This window comes from Pangasianodon hypophthalmus, chromosome 7 (assembly GCF_027358585.1).
Source record: "Pangasianodon hypophthalmus isolate fPanHyp1 chromosome 7, fPanHyp1.pri, whole genome shotgun sequence".
NCBI lineage: Eukaryota > Metazoa > Chordata > Actinopteri > Siluriformes > Pangasiidae > Pangasianodon > Pangasianodon hypophthalmus.
Genome location: NC_069716.1, coordinates 795,545 through 812,132, shown reverse-complemented (window position 1 = coordinate 812,132; position 16,588 = coordinate 795,545). Strand labels below are relative to the sequence as shown.

General features: G+C 38.9%; 1 protein-coding gene across 3 annotated transcripts in view; it reads left to right on the top strand.

Annotated features, from left to right (window-relative positions):
• si:dkey-237h12.3 (teneurin-3) overlaps positions 1-16,588 on the top strand; it is a 125,360-nt gene that overhangs the window by 21,015 nt on the left and 87,757 nt on the right. For all 3 annotated transcript variants that reach the window (XM_053235640.1, XM_053235639.1, XM_034306125.2), the window contains 2 exons: positions 7,027-7,315; positions 8,233-8,487. In XM_053235640.1, the coding sequence (XP_053091615.1) occupies positions 7,108-7,315; positions 8,233-8,487 (463 nt within the window). In that variant the 5' untranslated portion in view covers positions 7,027-7,107. The remainder of the gene's footprint in view (positions 1-7,026; positions 7,316-8,232; positions 8,488-16,588) is intronic.

The following is a 16,588-nucleotide window of genomic DNA, read 5'->3' as shown; positions in this document are numbered from 1 at the left end:
TACAGTTGGAATCATAATTATTTTAGATTACTTTAATTATTTTAGATCATAATTATACTGAATGATTGATTGATTGATTGATTGATTGATTGATTGATTGATTGATTATCTTCATCTTTTGGAAGTTTAATCCCTGCAAATGTACACTGCAAAAAAACACCTTATTTATTTTTTTTTTTACTGTTGGGAATATGTATCTATATATCTAGAAATAATAATCAGTTTCATCATCATGTCATTCTGAATAAAAAATCATTTCCTAAAGTAATTTCTAATATTCTTTTCCCAGCGCTGAGCTCTGAGCGTTTCTAATAATTAATCTCTACAGTAATCAAACGTCTCGGAACTGATTTCTGATGATTTTAATTATATAAAAAGTACAATTCCACATTTATGTGACCATTTACACGTCACATCCTGACATCTGAGTAGCGCAGAATTATAAAAAATATATATGAAAGGCATGTATTATTGTAATTATTGCAATTAAATATAATTTTAGAAGCATAATAATCAGCATAAATTATCTAGAGCTCCGTGAATTCACACTAATACTGTGTAATGGCAAAGTCTTTCTCTCTCTCTCTCTCTCTCTCTCTCTCTCTCTTTCTCTCTCTCTCTCGTTGAAAAAACAAGCCCCGGAGACCATCGAAGCTCTCACGTTGGTTAATGGAAGCGTGCCCTCGTTTCACGTCTGCAGTGCCTTTATTTATTTTTTTCTTTTTGTCGTTTGTCGTGTCATTCTCTGAGAGCAAGAGAAACGGAGAGATAGATAGAGAGAGAGAGAGAGAGAGAGAGAGAGAGAGATGGAGCAGCAAAGCGCATGAATTATGCAGAGCTGTCAAAGCCAGATATTGTGATGGATGTAGGGATGGAGGGATGGAGGGATGTAGAGATGGAGGGATGGAGGCGTCATGTTTCCTCACTCGAGTCCTGGAGTGAACCAGAAATGTGTCGGATTAAATAATTCATGATTAAACACTTTACATGACAGATTAATAAATGTTAATAAACCGGATTTGGAGGCGGGGCTTCGCAGGAGCTCAGTTTGTGATGTCACTAAATAAACCCAGTTGAAGCAATCACATCTGATATGCAAATTATTAGAGAATGACAATGTGGTAGCTTGAAATGTCTAACAAACCTAGCTAATGTTGGCGATGATGATGCTGGTTGCTATGGTAACGTTAATGTACAGTTTCAGTAAATAGAAACGCTATAAAGGATAAAATACACAACGCATTTTTGTTAGAATTCTTTTACAGATCGCGTGTCTAACTTCCCTCGTCGAAAGCGTGAAATGTTTCACTGTTGCTACGGAAACAGTTTGGCATAAAAAGTGTTTTTAATCACTTTCTCATTATCATCATCAACATTACAATGATTTTTAAAGTGTTAGGTTTTGACAATTTTACAGAATCTTTTTTGGTCACATTTTTCACCCATTTTTCTTTTTCAGGCTGAAAACTGAACGTGACATTTGTAACAATTTCAGGCCAAAAATTTGATTCATCCCTAATAAATAGTGTTTAAATATAAATAAATATAAATGCATTAATTATATTTATAAATAATATTAATAAATATAAATATATAAATACTTGGTTTGTTTTTGGTGAGAAATTTCGAATCACTGAATCGAATCACTTTCAGGAAGTGAATCAAACATTCCCTATGTTTTAGGTTGCAGTGGTTTTTTTTTTTGTTTGTTTTTTTTTTTTTAGTATTTTTTAGTAAAATTATAGAGTTTTTGCGAAATGCTAAACGGAGTCAAAACACAGAGCTGCAGAAATGTCACGAGTTCTGGAGACAAAAAAAAAAAAAATGTATACTTTTGATAAGACACATGAAATATTTGAAATTTGTTATTCATATAATTATCTAATCATTCCTTTCTTTCTCTCTTTCTTTCTGTATTTATTTATTTATTCATTCATTTATTCTCTGTGCTCGGGTGATATTTGTGATTAACACACACTTGTTAAAGCTTTGTTTAACTTTCTATTGTCGAATAATGAATGAACAAGTTTTACGAGGATGTTTTCAGCGCTACACACACCTCATACATCTTTTTCCCCCCTTTTTGGTTTGTTTAAATAGCAAATGAACCAAAATAATCAAATTTTCCTCTGATTTAGATTTGAAAAATGGACTAATACATGTGAGTGTGTGAGTGTGTGAGTGTGTGCTTAGTTTCTGTTTTGCTTTTTTGGGAGTTTCTTTGTGATCTGAAATCTTCACAGAGAACAAACACAAAAAATATGTGAAATACACGATTAAACATATTTATATTTTATACATTACACACATTACGTTTATTTATTACACACACTTCTCTTCCCTCAGCTGACCGCTTGATTCGGGAACTCAGTAACGTAAGAATTTCACTCATCTTTTATGCGTTTTATCCTGTGTGTAAAAACTGTGTAACGTGTGAAGTCTGAAAACTTTAAACAGCATTTCCTCTGATGATTTTGCACGTGACGTGATTTACATAATGATTCTTTTAGGAATGGAGACTCCACTGAAAGCACACGCAATATTTTAGATTATACACTCAAATGAGTCTCTTTGTTCAGGATTTTTATTAATAAATCAGTCTTATGTCTTACTTTTGAACAGTTTCATCCGAATAAACAAAGAACTCAAACGAGCAGAAATAAAACAACGCATTTCTTTCAGCAGGAGGAGAAATGTTTCAGAAGGAGAGAAATGTTTTGTGTGTGCTTTTATTTTAAAATCTTATTGTTCCCTGTTTTTAATGAATAAATCTTAAAAGAGCAGGAAGTGAAATAATAAACGTGGAAATGTTAGAGATTACTGGCAAAATATTTCTGAAATGTTCTTTGAAAGCTGTGATGAAGGAGAAACAGAAAGAGTGGCGTAGTGAAGACGTGTAGGGAAATCTCCTTCCACATGTGAAGGGCAGTGTGTGTGTGTGTGTGTGTGTGTGTGTGTGTGTGTGTGTGTGTGTTTCAGTAATTCCGTGGCACTGCTCCTTGCCGTGAATCTATGACGGCACCTCCAGCCTTTACCTCCATAAATAATGATGAGTGAAAGCTCTGTTCCTCCTCCTCGTCCTCCTCATCCCTCTATCCATCTCTCATCTTCTCCATCTCTCTCTCACACACACACACACACACGCACACGCACACACACACACACACACACACACACACACACACACGTTTTATTACCGCTATAATTCCTTTTTTACTCACCGTAAAACCATTCAGACCTGCACTATTCCTTTCTTTCGCTGTATCTTTCTGTCATTTAATCAGGTCGTGTATTAATTCTGTACATTTCTGATCAAAGTGAATCATCTTTTAATATAATTTTTAATAAATTACATTTACATGTTTACTAGTTAGCAAATGGTGATATTAAAATGTCAGCTAACATTGCAGTTTCAACTCACAGTCATCCTTAATCTTCATAAACTAGCAGATTGTACTGTAATAACTAGCTAAATGTAACCATGGAAACTAACAAAGATTAAAAAAAAACACAGTTTTTAGTTTTTTATTTTTTTAGGTTTTTTTTAGTCTTTTAGTCTAATAATTGTAAATATAAAGCTCTATTATAGTGAAGAGCAAACTGGCTAACGTAAGGTGATATAGTAACAGAAAAAAATAATCAATAATATTCTCTCTTTAATAATTTGGCATCAGTGCAGAAAATCACATAGTTATACTTTTATATAGAAAAAAATTATATGTGAACTGAACTATATGCCTACATTTCCTTATATGGACTTTTAGACACTCCCACATTTCCATATATGGACTCAGACTCTTATATATTTCTATATGTAGACTTGGATACTTACACATTTCCATATACGGTATCTTGAGTACACCAACATTTCCATATGTGGTCTTACAGCCACGCCCACATTTCCATATATGGACTTCCAGACACTCAGACATTTCCATATATGGACTCAGACACTCCCAGATTTCCATATGGAATCAAGGACACTCCCACATTTCCATATATGGCCTCAGACACTCAGACATTTCCATATATGGATTCAGTGACCATTCCACATTTCTATATATGGACTCAAAGACACACCCACATTTTCATATATGGATTTAAGGATATTTCCACATTTCCATATATGGAGTTAAACACACTCCCGCACTTTTTGTATGGACTCAAGAGCAAATTTCTACGTACGGACTCCAGAACACACTCACATGTCCGTATATGTATTCAGGGACCCTCCCATTTCTCCATATGGAATCAAGGACACTCCCACATTTCCATATATGGAAAAAACCACGTACAATGTAAATTGCTATGGATTGTGTGTACGATGTCGGATTTTGTACTTTAGTGGACTCTGAGGATCAGTGTCAGGTGGGAAAACTCCATCAACCTGAAGCACCACTCTGACTTTGCTAAAGCCCTAAAGTGTGTATCATCTGTTCATAAAAACCCCGAGACCTGAGCGGCGTGATTCATTTCCCTCCTGACGACTCCACTGAAAAGGACGGAGTGGTTTTTAAAGCCGTGTGAAATGAGGACAGACGCGGGAGAAGTGTATAAATCACGCTAATGTTCAGCGCTCCACTGAACACATCACACCCAGGTGGCCCTTTACCCACAATGCCATGGGAAAAACAGCGACTCGGCAAAAAAACAATGACCCACAATGCATTGGGGCGGGAGGGGGAACCCAGGCGTGGAAATGAAACGAGGCCGGTTCTGTGATTATGGGGATCTTTTGATCACGGCTACGTTTCCCTCGAGGATGCGTTTAACCTGAAAAGTCACGAGTCTATTATCACACACGTCTCCTAAACGCTTCGGCTAAACTGCGCCCGCTTGCTGAATTTATTTTAGAGAAACGCTTCTGAATAAAAGCGTGTCATTTTTATTTTCATGCCAGTTCATTTTCACATATTTCTACAACTTTAAAATTTTCTAATTAAATCTAAATTGAATTAAATATAAAATACAGACAAAAATCCGTGGCCTAAAAATAATGACTTAAACGTAGTAAATTTCTTTGACATTCCATTATTTCCATATATGACCATAAGGACACGCCCACTCTCCATATATGGGCTTGCTGACACTCCGACATTTCCATATATTGAGTCAGACACACAACCATATTTCCATGAATGGACTAAATGATACACCTTTACTTCCATATATGGAGTGAATGTCATGCCCACATTTCCATATATGGACTCGTTGACCTGCCCACATTTCCATATATGGACTCGTTGACCTGCCCACATTTCCATATATGGACTCGTTGACCTGCCCACATTTCCATATATGGACTCGTTGACCTGCCCACATTTCCATATTGACTCAATGGAATGATGACTGATGTTCTCTTATATGGACTCAATGACACACCCACATTTCCATATATGGAATTTAAACATGGTCTTAATCAGCACACCATATTTCCATATATAGACATAATGACACACCCATGTTTCCATATATGGACTAAATGACACCCCCACATTTAAAAATATTAAAAATATAAAAGTAGTTCATTAACAATTGTGTTTTTTTCTGTCTGAATGTTAAACGCCGAACTGTATTTTACATGATATATATCAGAATATGAAATTAATTAAAGTGATTAAAGCTGGAGTGAGGAAGCCGTGTGAGTAACAGCAGAACAGTAGTTTATTTAGTTTATTCGGGAGGGAGTTTGGAGTGTGTGTGTGTGTGTGTGTGTGTGTGTGTGTCCGTGCGGACTGAAGAGAAATTTGGATGATATTTTAATATAAACGTTGCAGTGGTGTTGGTGTAAAATCTAAAGAGACTGAAGTGAGGGTGTAATGGGACACGCCCTCACTCAGGAGTGCGCACTTCACATAGTGCACTAGTGTCAAATTGTGAATTTAAAGCAGGAGGGAATCTGAGTGTGAACTCAAAAACCCAAAACAGCCAACACGTACAAATTATAACAGCAATAGTGTGTAAACAGAGAGAGAGAGCGAGAGAGAGAGAGAGAGAGAGAGACAGACAGACAGACAGGCAGTGATACTAACACAGTGAAAAGAAGATATTGAAAAGCAGGAAAGACAGGAAGAGAGACAAAAAGATGGATAGATGGATATAGATAGACAGAGATACAGTTAGCCAGACAGATAGATAGATAGATAGATAGATAGATAGATAGATAGATACACAGAGACAAACAGACAGATAGAGAGAGAGACAGACAGACGGAGAGATAGAAAGACAGAGAGAGAGAGAGACTGACAGAGAGATGAACAGACAGACAGATAGATAGATAGATAGATGGATAGATAGATAGAGTAAGTCAGTCTGTATTCTTGATGGCAACTTACTGTCCTGTCATTTTCTGTAATTTTATCTCAATTTTATTGTTTTGGTTCTTGTCCTTCTTCTCCTTCTATTTTTTAGTAGTGGAGGTCTCTCTCCCTCTCTCTCTCTCTCTCTCCCTCTCTCTCTCTCTCCCTCTCTCTCCTTCTCTCTCCCTCTCTCTCTCTCTCTCTCTCTCTCTCTCTTTTATTTTCTCTCCTCTGCTTTGCTCTGCTTGGTTCTTTACCTGATTATTATTCTCCTCTCCTCCTTTCTCTTTCTCTTTCTCCTCACATTGTTCATCATTATTTCCTTTTTATTTTTATCTCTGGTTTGTGTTCTGTGAGGCTGAGAGTAAATCGGTTCAGACAGAAGTTTATGACAAAGTTCACAGATGCTTTAATCATTCTTCCTTTCTCTCTTTTTTTAGCAAATTATTTCTCTTCTTTCTCTTCTCACCCTACATCAATTTTTTCTTGTATTTGGTTCTAGTGTCTTCATTCTTCTGTCTCTCTCACTCTTTTTGTTCCTCCCACCATCTCCGTCACTCGCTCATTTTCTTTGTCTTCTCGTATATTTTGGCTTTTTTTTTCCGCTCATCTTTTTAAAATTTCCCCATGTTTTTCATTCTTTCCTCGCTTCTTATTCTCCTCTCTCTGTTGAAGTAACCTCTGGGACATTTTTTTCACTCCTTCTCCGTGTTCTTTCCACGAGCAGGTGGAGGACGAGTGGAAGAAAAGGCGAGCAGACGGAGAGACGCAGTGGAGGAAAAGAGACGAGTTGCAGCATGAAGGGATCATGGAGGTGAACGAGCGACGGCTGCACTCTTCCCTCAGAGAGCGGATGGAACAAGGGAGAGGAGGAGAGAGAGAAGAGGAGGAAGAGGACGGAGGGATGGAGAGACTCGGGAGGAAGGTGTACAGCTCGAGCGATACACTGAAGGCCTTTGAGAATCATCACGTGGTGGATATAAACTCGGGAGAGATGCTGAGCAAATACACGACAGGTCTGAGCACGCTTTCAACTAAAATACTAATAAATACACCATAAAGACAGAAACTATAAATACTACAAATAACAATAAACCAAAGAACAAAAGAAGTGGAGAAATATATCATGTAAATTTTCAGACTGTAATAATAATAATAATAATAATAATAATAATAATAATAATAGTAATGATAATGAAATTAATTATAGTCTTAATATTTTACTGATTGCATCTTATAATATAAACTGTCACTTCTGCCAATCAGAGTAAGGGGGCGGGGCTTTCACAAGGTCTGTTTCTGATTGGTGCATCAGCTTGATTAGACAGAGAGAGAGAGAGAGAGAGAGAGAGAGAGAGAGATGTTTATGTAATTGTGAAATCAATGCAATATAATTACAATTAAAATTTAATTTTCACATCGTGTTTTTTTAAATAAACAGAAACCAAATGAGCAGCAGAGACTGTATCATGTTACTTAACCATCTCTTTTTAAATGTTAAATATAAACACAAACAAACAAACAAATGCAGAAATAAATAAATTTGCACATCACTGTAGCTTTTCTTTTTTAACCAAACACTCATGTACTTTGCAAAACAATATAAAATCTACATATGTGAATTTTACTGTATTAAAAATGTCTTTTTTAAATAATTCGTCTGTAATGTAACAGTAGTAATAGATTTATATATATGTGTGTGTGTGTGAGTGTGTATATATTTATATATTTAAAACATTATTTAATTCCTGAATTCAGAAATATTACGTGTGAGTCTAATTAATTAAGAAAAGGAAGTAAGAATTGTGACTAATGTGAAGAATATATTAATAAATAAAGCTGTTTTGGATGTAAATTGGACCTGATAATAATGAAATAATGATTTTTTATACATTTAGTGAATAAAAGATTTATGATGTGATGTATTTTTCAGCTCAGTCTTTGTCGCTGCATCAGCTGGGGATTTGCGCTGCAGCTCCTCGCCGCGGTCTGAGCTTTTGTGCTGAAACCGGACTGGACCATCGCATCCAGAACACGGGGGGCGTGTCGATCTCTCCGGACTGCGCCATTCGTCTGTGGGACAGGGGGGTTAAAGCGCATGGACGTGAATCTCGAATGTCCAGTCTGTCCAACTCGGCTCTGACGCTCACGGACACGGAGAACGACGGCAAAGCGGAGCACGACGGCGGTGAGTGAGGCGGAAACATTATACGAATGTTGCTATGGTTACGTCTTGAATGTTTTTACAAACTCTATATTAAAATTAATATTTTTGATTGCGCAGAAAGAAAATATGTACTACGGGTAAATAAATGGAGTGTGTGGAAAGCAAACTCTTGTTGTCATGGTTACAATCAGTCTGTACACTAGGCGTGTTGCTAGGCAACTGGGAAATATGGACGCCAAGCATAACATGGCTAATGACTAGCTAGCACGTACATCAGTGTTTCCCTCAGATGTGTTGCGTTTTACTAAAAAACGTCACTCAGGAATAAAATCACGCTGTAATTAACTTCGTTAAAGGTGTCGCCTCTCAGCCAATCAGAAACGAGGATTTTTCCTGATAACGATATAAATCTAATTAAATATTCGACGCGTGCCATGTGGTTCATGTCAACATTGAGAACCTTTAGACCTCAGACGAAGACAAACTCTTCATTTTACATCATTTCTTTTACATTTTGTTGAAATTTGCATAAAATAAGCAGCTGGTGTGATGAAGAACGACTCTACAGGGGCATGATGGGAAATCACAGACGTCTGAAAAGGTGATAATGTTGGTTTTTAAGGAGTTGCGAGCACTCTAGCACATTTCCGCTGTGTACTACTGGGCCAACACACACACACACGCACACACACGCACACACACACACACACACGCACGTTAAGAGCGACTTCTCAGGTTTGAAGTGTAAATTGGAAAAGCCTGAAGGACCGCAACGCTCATCTGAAATCAGGAAATCATCTCAGCATCAAACACACACACACACACACACTCACACACACACTCATACACACACACACTCACACACACACACAGTCACACACACTCTCACATACACACACACACACACACACTCACACACACACACAGTCACACACACACTCTCACATACACTCACACACACACACTCACACACACACACAGTCACACACACACTCTCACATACACTCACACACACGCACACACTCTGTCTCATAAATCTCCTCCTTAATTAGATTTTATTTCTGAAGGGCAGAGAGGCTTTACCGCTGCGCTTTTTACTCTTTACTGATTTATTTGATTCTTTGTGTGATTTTTGTTTTATCATCCCTCCATCATCCCTCCATCATCCCTCCATCATCCCTCCATCATCCCTCCATCATCCCCCATCATCCCTCCATCACCCCCATCATCCCTCTATCATCCCCATCATCCCTCTATCACCCCCATCATCCCTCTATCACCCCCATCATCCCTCCATCACCCCATCATCCCTCCATCATCCCTCTATCACCCCCATCATCCCTCCATCATCCCCCCCATTATCCCCCCATCATCCCTCCATCACCCCATCATCCCTCCATCACCCCATCATCCCTCTATCACCCCCATCATCCCTCTATCACCCCCATCATCCCTCTATCACCCCCTTCATCCCTCCATCACCCCATCATCCCTCCATCATCCCTCTATCACCCCCATCATCCCTCCATCATCCCCCCCATTATCCCCCCATTATCCCTCCATCACCCCATCATCCCTCCATCATCCCTCTATCACCCCCATCATCCCTCCATCATCCCCCCCATTATCCCCCCATTATCCCTCCGTGATCCTCCATCATCCCTCCATCATCCCCCCATTATCCCTCCATCATCCCCCCATCATCCCTCCATCATCATCATCATCACTCCATCATCCCCCCATCATCCCTCCATCACCCCCATCATCCCTCCATCACCCCCATCATCCCTCCATCATCCCTCCATCCCCCCATCATCCCCCCTCAAGACATTGATCAGGTTTTGGTCTGATCTGCTCTGAACTTTGATGCTTTGAATTGGAATTTAATCAGATTTGAAAAATTCAAAAATTCTCTCATTAAGGTGGAAAATCTTCTGTGTTTATTTGTAGTTGTAATCTGATTCTGTGTGTGTGTGTGTGTGTGTGTGTGTGTGTGTGTGTGTGTGTGAATATGTGATGGTGTGATTCTGTGTGTGTGTGGTGTGTATGAGTGTGTGTGTGTGTGTGTATGTGTGTGTGTGAATATGTGATGGTGTGATTCTGTGTGTGTGTGGTGTGTATGAGTGTGTGTGTGTGTGTGTGTGTGTGTGTGTGTGTGTGTGAGTGTGAATATGTGATGGTGTGATTCTGTGTGTGTGTTTGTGTGTGTGTGTGGTGTGTATGAGTGTGTGTGTGTTTGGCATTTTATCTTCACAGTAAGATGTGTGTAAACAAGACCCTCAAATCCTATTTGATTTCTCTGGCAAAAACAAACAAACAAATAAACAACAAAAGGAAGTGCACATAAACAAAGAACAGTGCATGATGGGAAACTGGAGAGTGTTTGCAAGTTTCACTATGCAAATGAGCATGATTATTTAACAACAACTAATAATAATAATAATAATAACTAATTTAATAGGTGTAACAAAAAGAACATTTGGTATGAAACATAAAAATAATTCAGTTATATACAACATGTTGAAATTACTGTAGTTGTATAATAAATAAACAAACAAGTAAACAAATAAAGAAATAAGCAGAAGGAATAAACAATGTAATGTGCTCTAGATTCTCTACAGGTAACGTTAGTGTAGTTATAATAATTACTTTGATTTAAAAGTCAGGTCTAAAACTTTGAAACTGCTGGAGTGTTTGATCTGTGTGAGGAACTTGATCTGATTTGTATTCCTGTGTGTGATTCGGGACGTTTCCGCCGTCTGATCGAATAAAACGCTGTGACAAAACTCATTACACTGAACAAAAGTGGAGGAGATCAGCGTCTGGACTGAGAGTGACCCTGCTGACCTCGTCCTTTATCCTCCTCCTCTTCCTCCTCCTCTTCCTCCTCCTCCTCCTCCGACTCCATCAGTGCAGGACACACGGACGATTCCTGAAACACCGTCACTCAGTCCAGCGCCGTCCACTCGGCCTCGCTCAGCGATGATCAAACACCAACACAGGCAGCGCTTTACTGGAGAGAGAGACAGAGATAAAGAGACTTCCTGATGTATATGATTTATTTATTTACTTATAGTTATTTATTATTTATTTACAGTTATATAGTGTGTGAATATTTTAGTGCCCAAGCCGAACTGAAAATTCCCACCAGGTTTAGAACTTCACCGATTTTATGGTGATAAACAACAATCAGCTGTAAATTTCCCCGCACATTCGCAGCTCATTTACATTTAGCCACGCCCACAAACCTCCATAAAAGGCAAGGAGAGTTGAAAACAACAAAATGGTGACTAAAAGGTGAAAGAGCAAAGGTGAAAGAACCACAAGGCGACTAAAAGGTGAAAGAACAGGGTGCGTAAATCTTCCAATAATGCAGCTCAGCCACTGCAGCGCTTCAGTATTAACGCCTAATACTGTTATAGGGTGCCATTACTTTTGTTCTAATGGAGTGGTTAGTCTTATGTGTCTTGATGTATAGATTTATTGTGGAATGAAGAGAAAATGTTTTGTAAATTGGTGTGTAACTGATATAAATATGCGTGACAGTGTAATCTGTATATAACATCGCAGGAACGTCTACACACTAATACGATCTGAAGATCAGTCGAGGTTCGCGTTAGAGGCGTTAGAGCACGTCCTTATATGGAAACGATTTATGAATAAATGATTTCGTATCCAGTTTTTTTTTAACCATATCACTTTCACAGCATACTGTCATTTAATCGCTGTTTGATTTTCGTCTGTAATCGTGACTGGGGTCAGACCGTGACGTTAGAAAGCGATTAAATTTGCCTCATTTGTATAATTCATCAGTTTGCGCTTCACAGATGGAGGCTCGTCTTCTCGGCTTTGAGGATTTCCTGTTTTTCAGTCCATCTGTGAGGTTTGGTTTAGAGAAAGAGACTCAGAAGAAGCAGGATGTAGATGAAAAGAAAAAAAAAAAGCTGAAGCAGAGTCTGAGTCCAAGACCAGGCTGAAAACACACACACACACAAACACACACACACGCAGAGGCATCATGGGTAAAATCCATTATTAAAGTCCATCCCTGATACACACAGACATCCAAACTATAAAAAACACAAAGAGTTTTGCTATGAAACAGAGTAGAGAATCAGAGAAACCCAAACTGTGACGTCTGGACTCGATGCAGCAGACTCAGCCTCAGTGCTAACATCTTCCAGTTAGCTCTGATTAACATCGCAGGTTTTAGCTAGCTAGCTAACTTATTTTCATGTCAGGTGAAAAAAATGACAAAAGATTGTCCTTAAGTAAATATCAGAGATGGCAAGATACCACTTTTCTTTTCCAATACGATAGCAGCATTTTACATTTTCTTCTAAAAATGGAACAACAGTCATTTTTCTCTCTTTTATTATTTTATTTAAAATATTTTTTTTTCCAAACATGGAACTTGGCGCACTCGGCTCAGTTTCTCTGCTGAATCTGACATGACAGCGCGCATTAAAAAGGACAAAAAATAAATAAATGTGTTATTGTAGTGACGCCTCAGGTCCTATTTTCACTCTCGTCCACGTGGGAGAGCCGTCAGAGCTGCGACTCCGGCAGGAGCGTTTCTACTGAGACCGAGAGACGACAGACCGGGATTTCACATAAACATTACAGTAACGACATCACTTCCTCCTGAAGCAGAATTCAGCCGAGGGACAGAAAACACACACACACACACACACACACACACACCTATACACACACACACACACACACACACACACACACACACCTACACCTATACACACACACACACCTACACCTATACACACACACACACACACACACACGCACACACACACACCTACACCTATACACACATACACCTACACCTATACACACACACGCACACACACACACACGCACACACACATCTACACCTATACACACACACACACACACCTATACACACACACACACACACACACATCTACACCTACACAAACACACACACACACACACACACCTATACACACACACCTACACCTATACACACACACACACACACACATCTACACCTATACACACACACACACACCTATACACACACACACACACACACACACATCTACACCTATACACACACACACACACACACCTACACCTATACACACACACGCACACACACACACACGCACACACACATCTACACCTATACACACACACACACACACCTATACACACACACACACACACACACATCCACACCTACACAAACACACACACACACACACACACACCTATACACACACACACACACACACATCTACACCTATACACACACACACACACCTATACACACACACACACACACACACATCTACACCTATACACACACACACACACCTATACACACACACACACACACACCTACACCTATACACACACACACACACACACACACACACACGCACACAGATCTACACCTATACACACACACACCTCTACACACACACGCAGCTGTGCTGAGATGAGTGTGTTTATATCCGTTAGCGCTCCCTCACTGCAGAACAACTGAATTCTTTACTGTAAAGACGAAATATCAAGCTACAACATTTTCACTAAAATAAACAAATTTATCCTTTTTTTATTAAGTAAGAAAGGAAAACAAAAAGCATCACCAAATACATTAATTAATTAAGTAATTAAGTCATTATGTAATTAAGTAAATAATTAGGTAATTGAATGGTAATTAATTAATTGCTGTATTTATTCATTTGCATATTAATTGATTCTGTTTATTAAGATGCTTCAGTAATGTGATGAGAGGAAAAACTCATACACTCTCTCTGAAATGAAATATTAGTAAATAAATAGATAAATAAATAAAATAAATATCAGTGGTTTTTTTTTAGTTGATTAATGAACACTTCAGGTTTTATTTTTATTTTTTCATTTTTATTTCACCTTTATATAAATCATTTAACCGAAAGCTTAGTGTTCGGACGGTGTGTTTTGCTCTGAATGATTCATCAGAGGATGAGGATTAGCTCGCTTGTGTGTGTGTGTGTGTGTGTGTGTGTGTGTGTGTGAGAGAGAGTGTGTGTGTGTGTCCTGATGATGCATTGATCTCACCTGCGAGGATGAGGTGAAAGGTCAGAGGTCACGTCCTGTGTGTTGGTCACTCTGATGGATTTCGAGGTCGCAGCTCGTTGCTCTTGTCCCCGTTCCCCGTGCTGTCAGCGTCGCCCCGAGCCGAATTAATAACGAGGAACGAGGGAATAAAATCTTGAATAAAAGCCTCGAGCGAGCTGAGGGCAGAACTCCAGCGTCCACGCGGCCGATCTGATTGGCTGATTTAATAAATCGTACGATTGATTCGGATCACACAGAGCCTGAGTGTGAACAAATCCGAATTTTTTATACTCTTGTATTATATTTTTTGATAAACTGCATCATGGATCCTGGATGATAATCACATAATCATTTAATATAATTTTATTACATCACTAATATTCAACTGCCAGCAGCCAATCAGAGGAGACCTGTGAGCAGAGAGGGTTGTGATTGGTTAAATAAATATAAAAAGTTTAATTCAAAACCAAACATCAGGGTTTAATGATATGACATAATATTGTCATTTCATCATATGCAACATGTTGTTGAGTTCTGGACTCTGATTGGTCAGAAGGTGTTGATTAATTTTCTAGAGCAGCAGCTCCGACAGTAGCGCAGGTTTATGTTAATGTTCTGATACGTTATCGTTTCTATAGCAACAGCTTTTTCACAGAGACGTGTACAGCAGACGCTCCACTGATGATAAACAGGTTATATATTTAAACGTGCGTAATGACTGACAGGGTGAAGTGTTCTGTAACACTGATGGAAGGAGTCTCCAGTGTCAGCGCTTTGTAACAGTCAGAGGTAAAGCTGTAACTTTAAGTTTTGCGACATCTTCAGGACAGAGGAGTTTACGCTTCTTTGCGGTTTCTCGGTAAAATGCGTAACAAGCTGCGGTTGTTAACAGATTTCTGTGGTATAAAAGGAATAAAACACTTGCTAGCTACATCAACATGCTGTTTGAGGAAAATAATCAACTCCAAACTAAACGCCTTTCAGACACTGTGAGTAAAAAAATTATGAAAATGCTAGTCACGCTAATCTTTCACGCTAACCGCGTTAGCAAACACACGGATAAAACCCTTTTTTATTATTTATTTTGACTCTGACTGAAAAAAGTCTCAGTCACTGTTTTTTTTTCTTCTTTCTCAGACAGAGACGATAAGTAGAGAAAAGATCTGTCATGTGGGACTTTATTAAATCTCTTTTCTGGACGATTTTTCTTCCTCCTCGTATAATTGGACTCTAGGTATTAGATATTTACTGTGGTATCGAGCGTACCATCGCTCCCGACGCGCGTAAAGCACACACACTCGCCCGCGTCTGGGCCTCGCGCTCACGTCCTGCCGTGACGAGGAAGAATAAAACAAAGAGGAAAACACCAGGTGATGATTCGCGCTCGGGGGAGATCGATACCGAATAACTTACCGTCACAGTCGGGTTCAGAAGTGCGAGAGCGCTATCGGGACCTGTTTTTTCTTTCATTAACGTTTCCCTCAGATGATGCGTATTATTCACAGATGCGTCGTTTATCACCGAGGCTCTGTGAGAAATCTCAGATTGTGACTCAAATCCAGCTCATAATCTTTTTTCCTCAAACGCTAACACGCGGACGTGCTTTTAACATCGCCCGATGTTCACTGTGTAGGGAGGACTCACCTTCTAGTGTGCTAAATAATGAGCCTGAAGAGTGAGCCACAGCAGGAGCGCGCTGGTTAGCAAGAAACCTCAGCTAGGTAGCTAAACATTTAGCGTCCATAACCGTTTTATACGGCTATGTTTACATCCCGAGTCGTATTAATAATGTTTACATTACGCTTCCTGAACTAAATAATATGAAATAGACCAACAAAGTAGTGTACTACATTAGGAGCATACTTTTTAGTTTGTTGTTAGCGTTCTAACTTTCTAAGCTAACTAATTAGCTAGCTAGCATCCACAGAGTAGCTTTCCCAGTAGTGGCTGCGTCCCAAACCATAAAATAACATTTATGGTATTTTAACACAATTACATTATGTACATTCTAATATGTTTACATTACACTTTATAC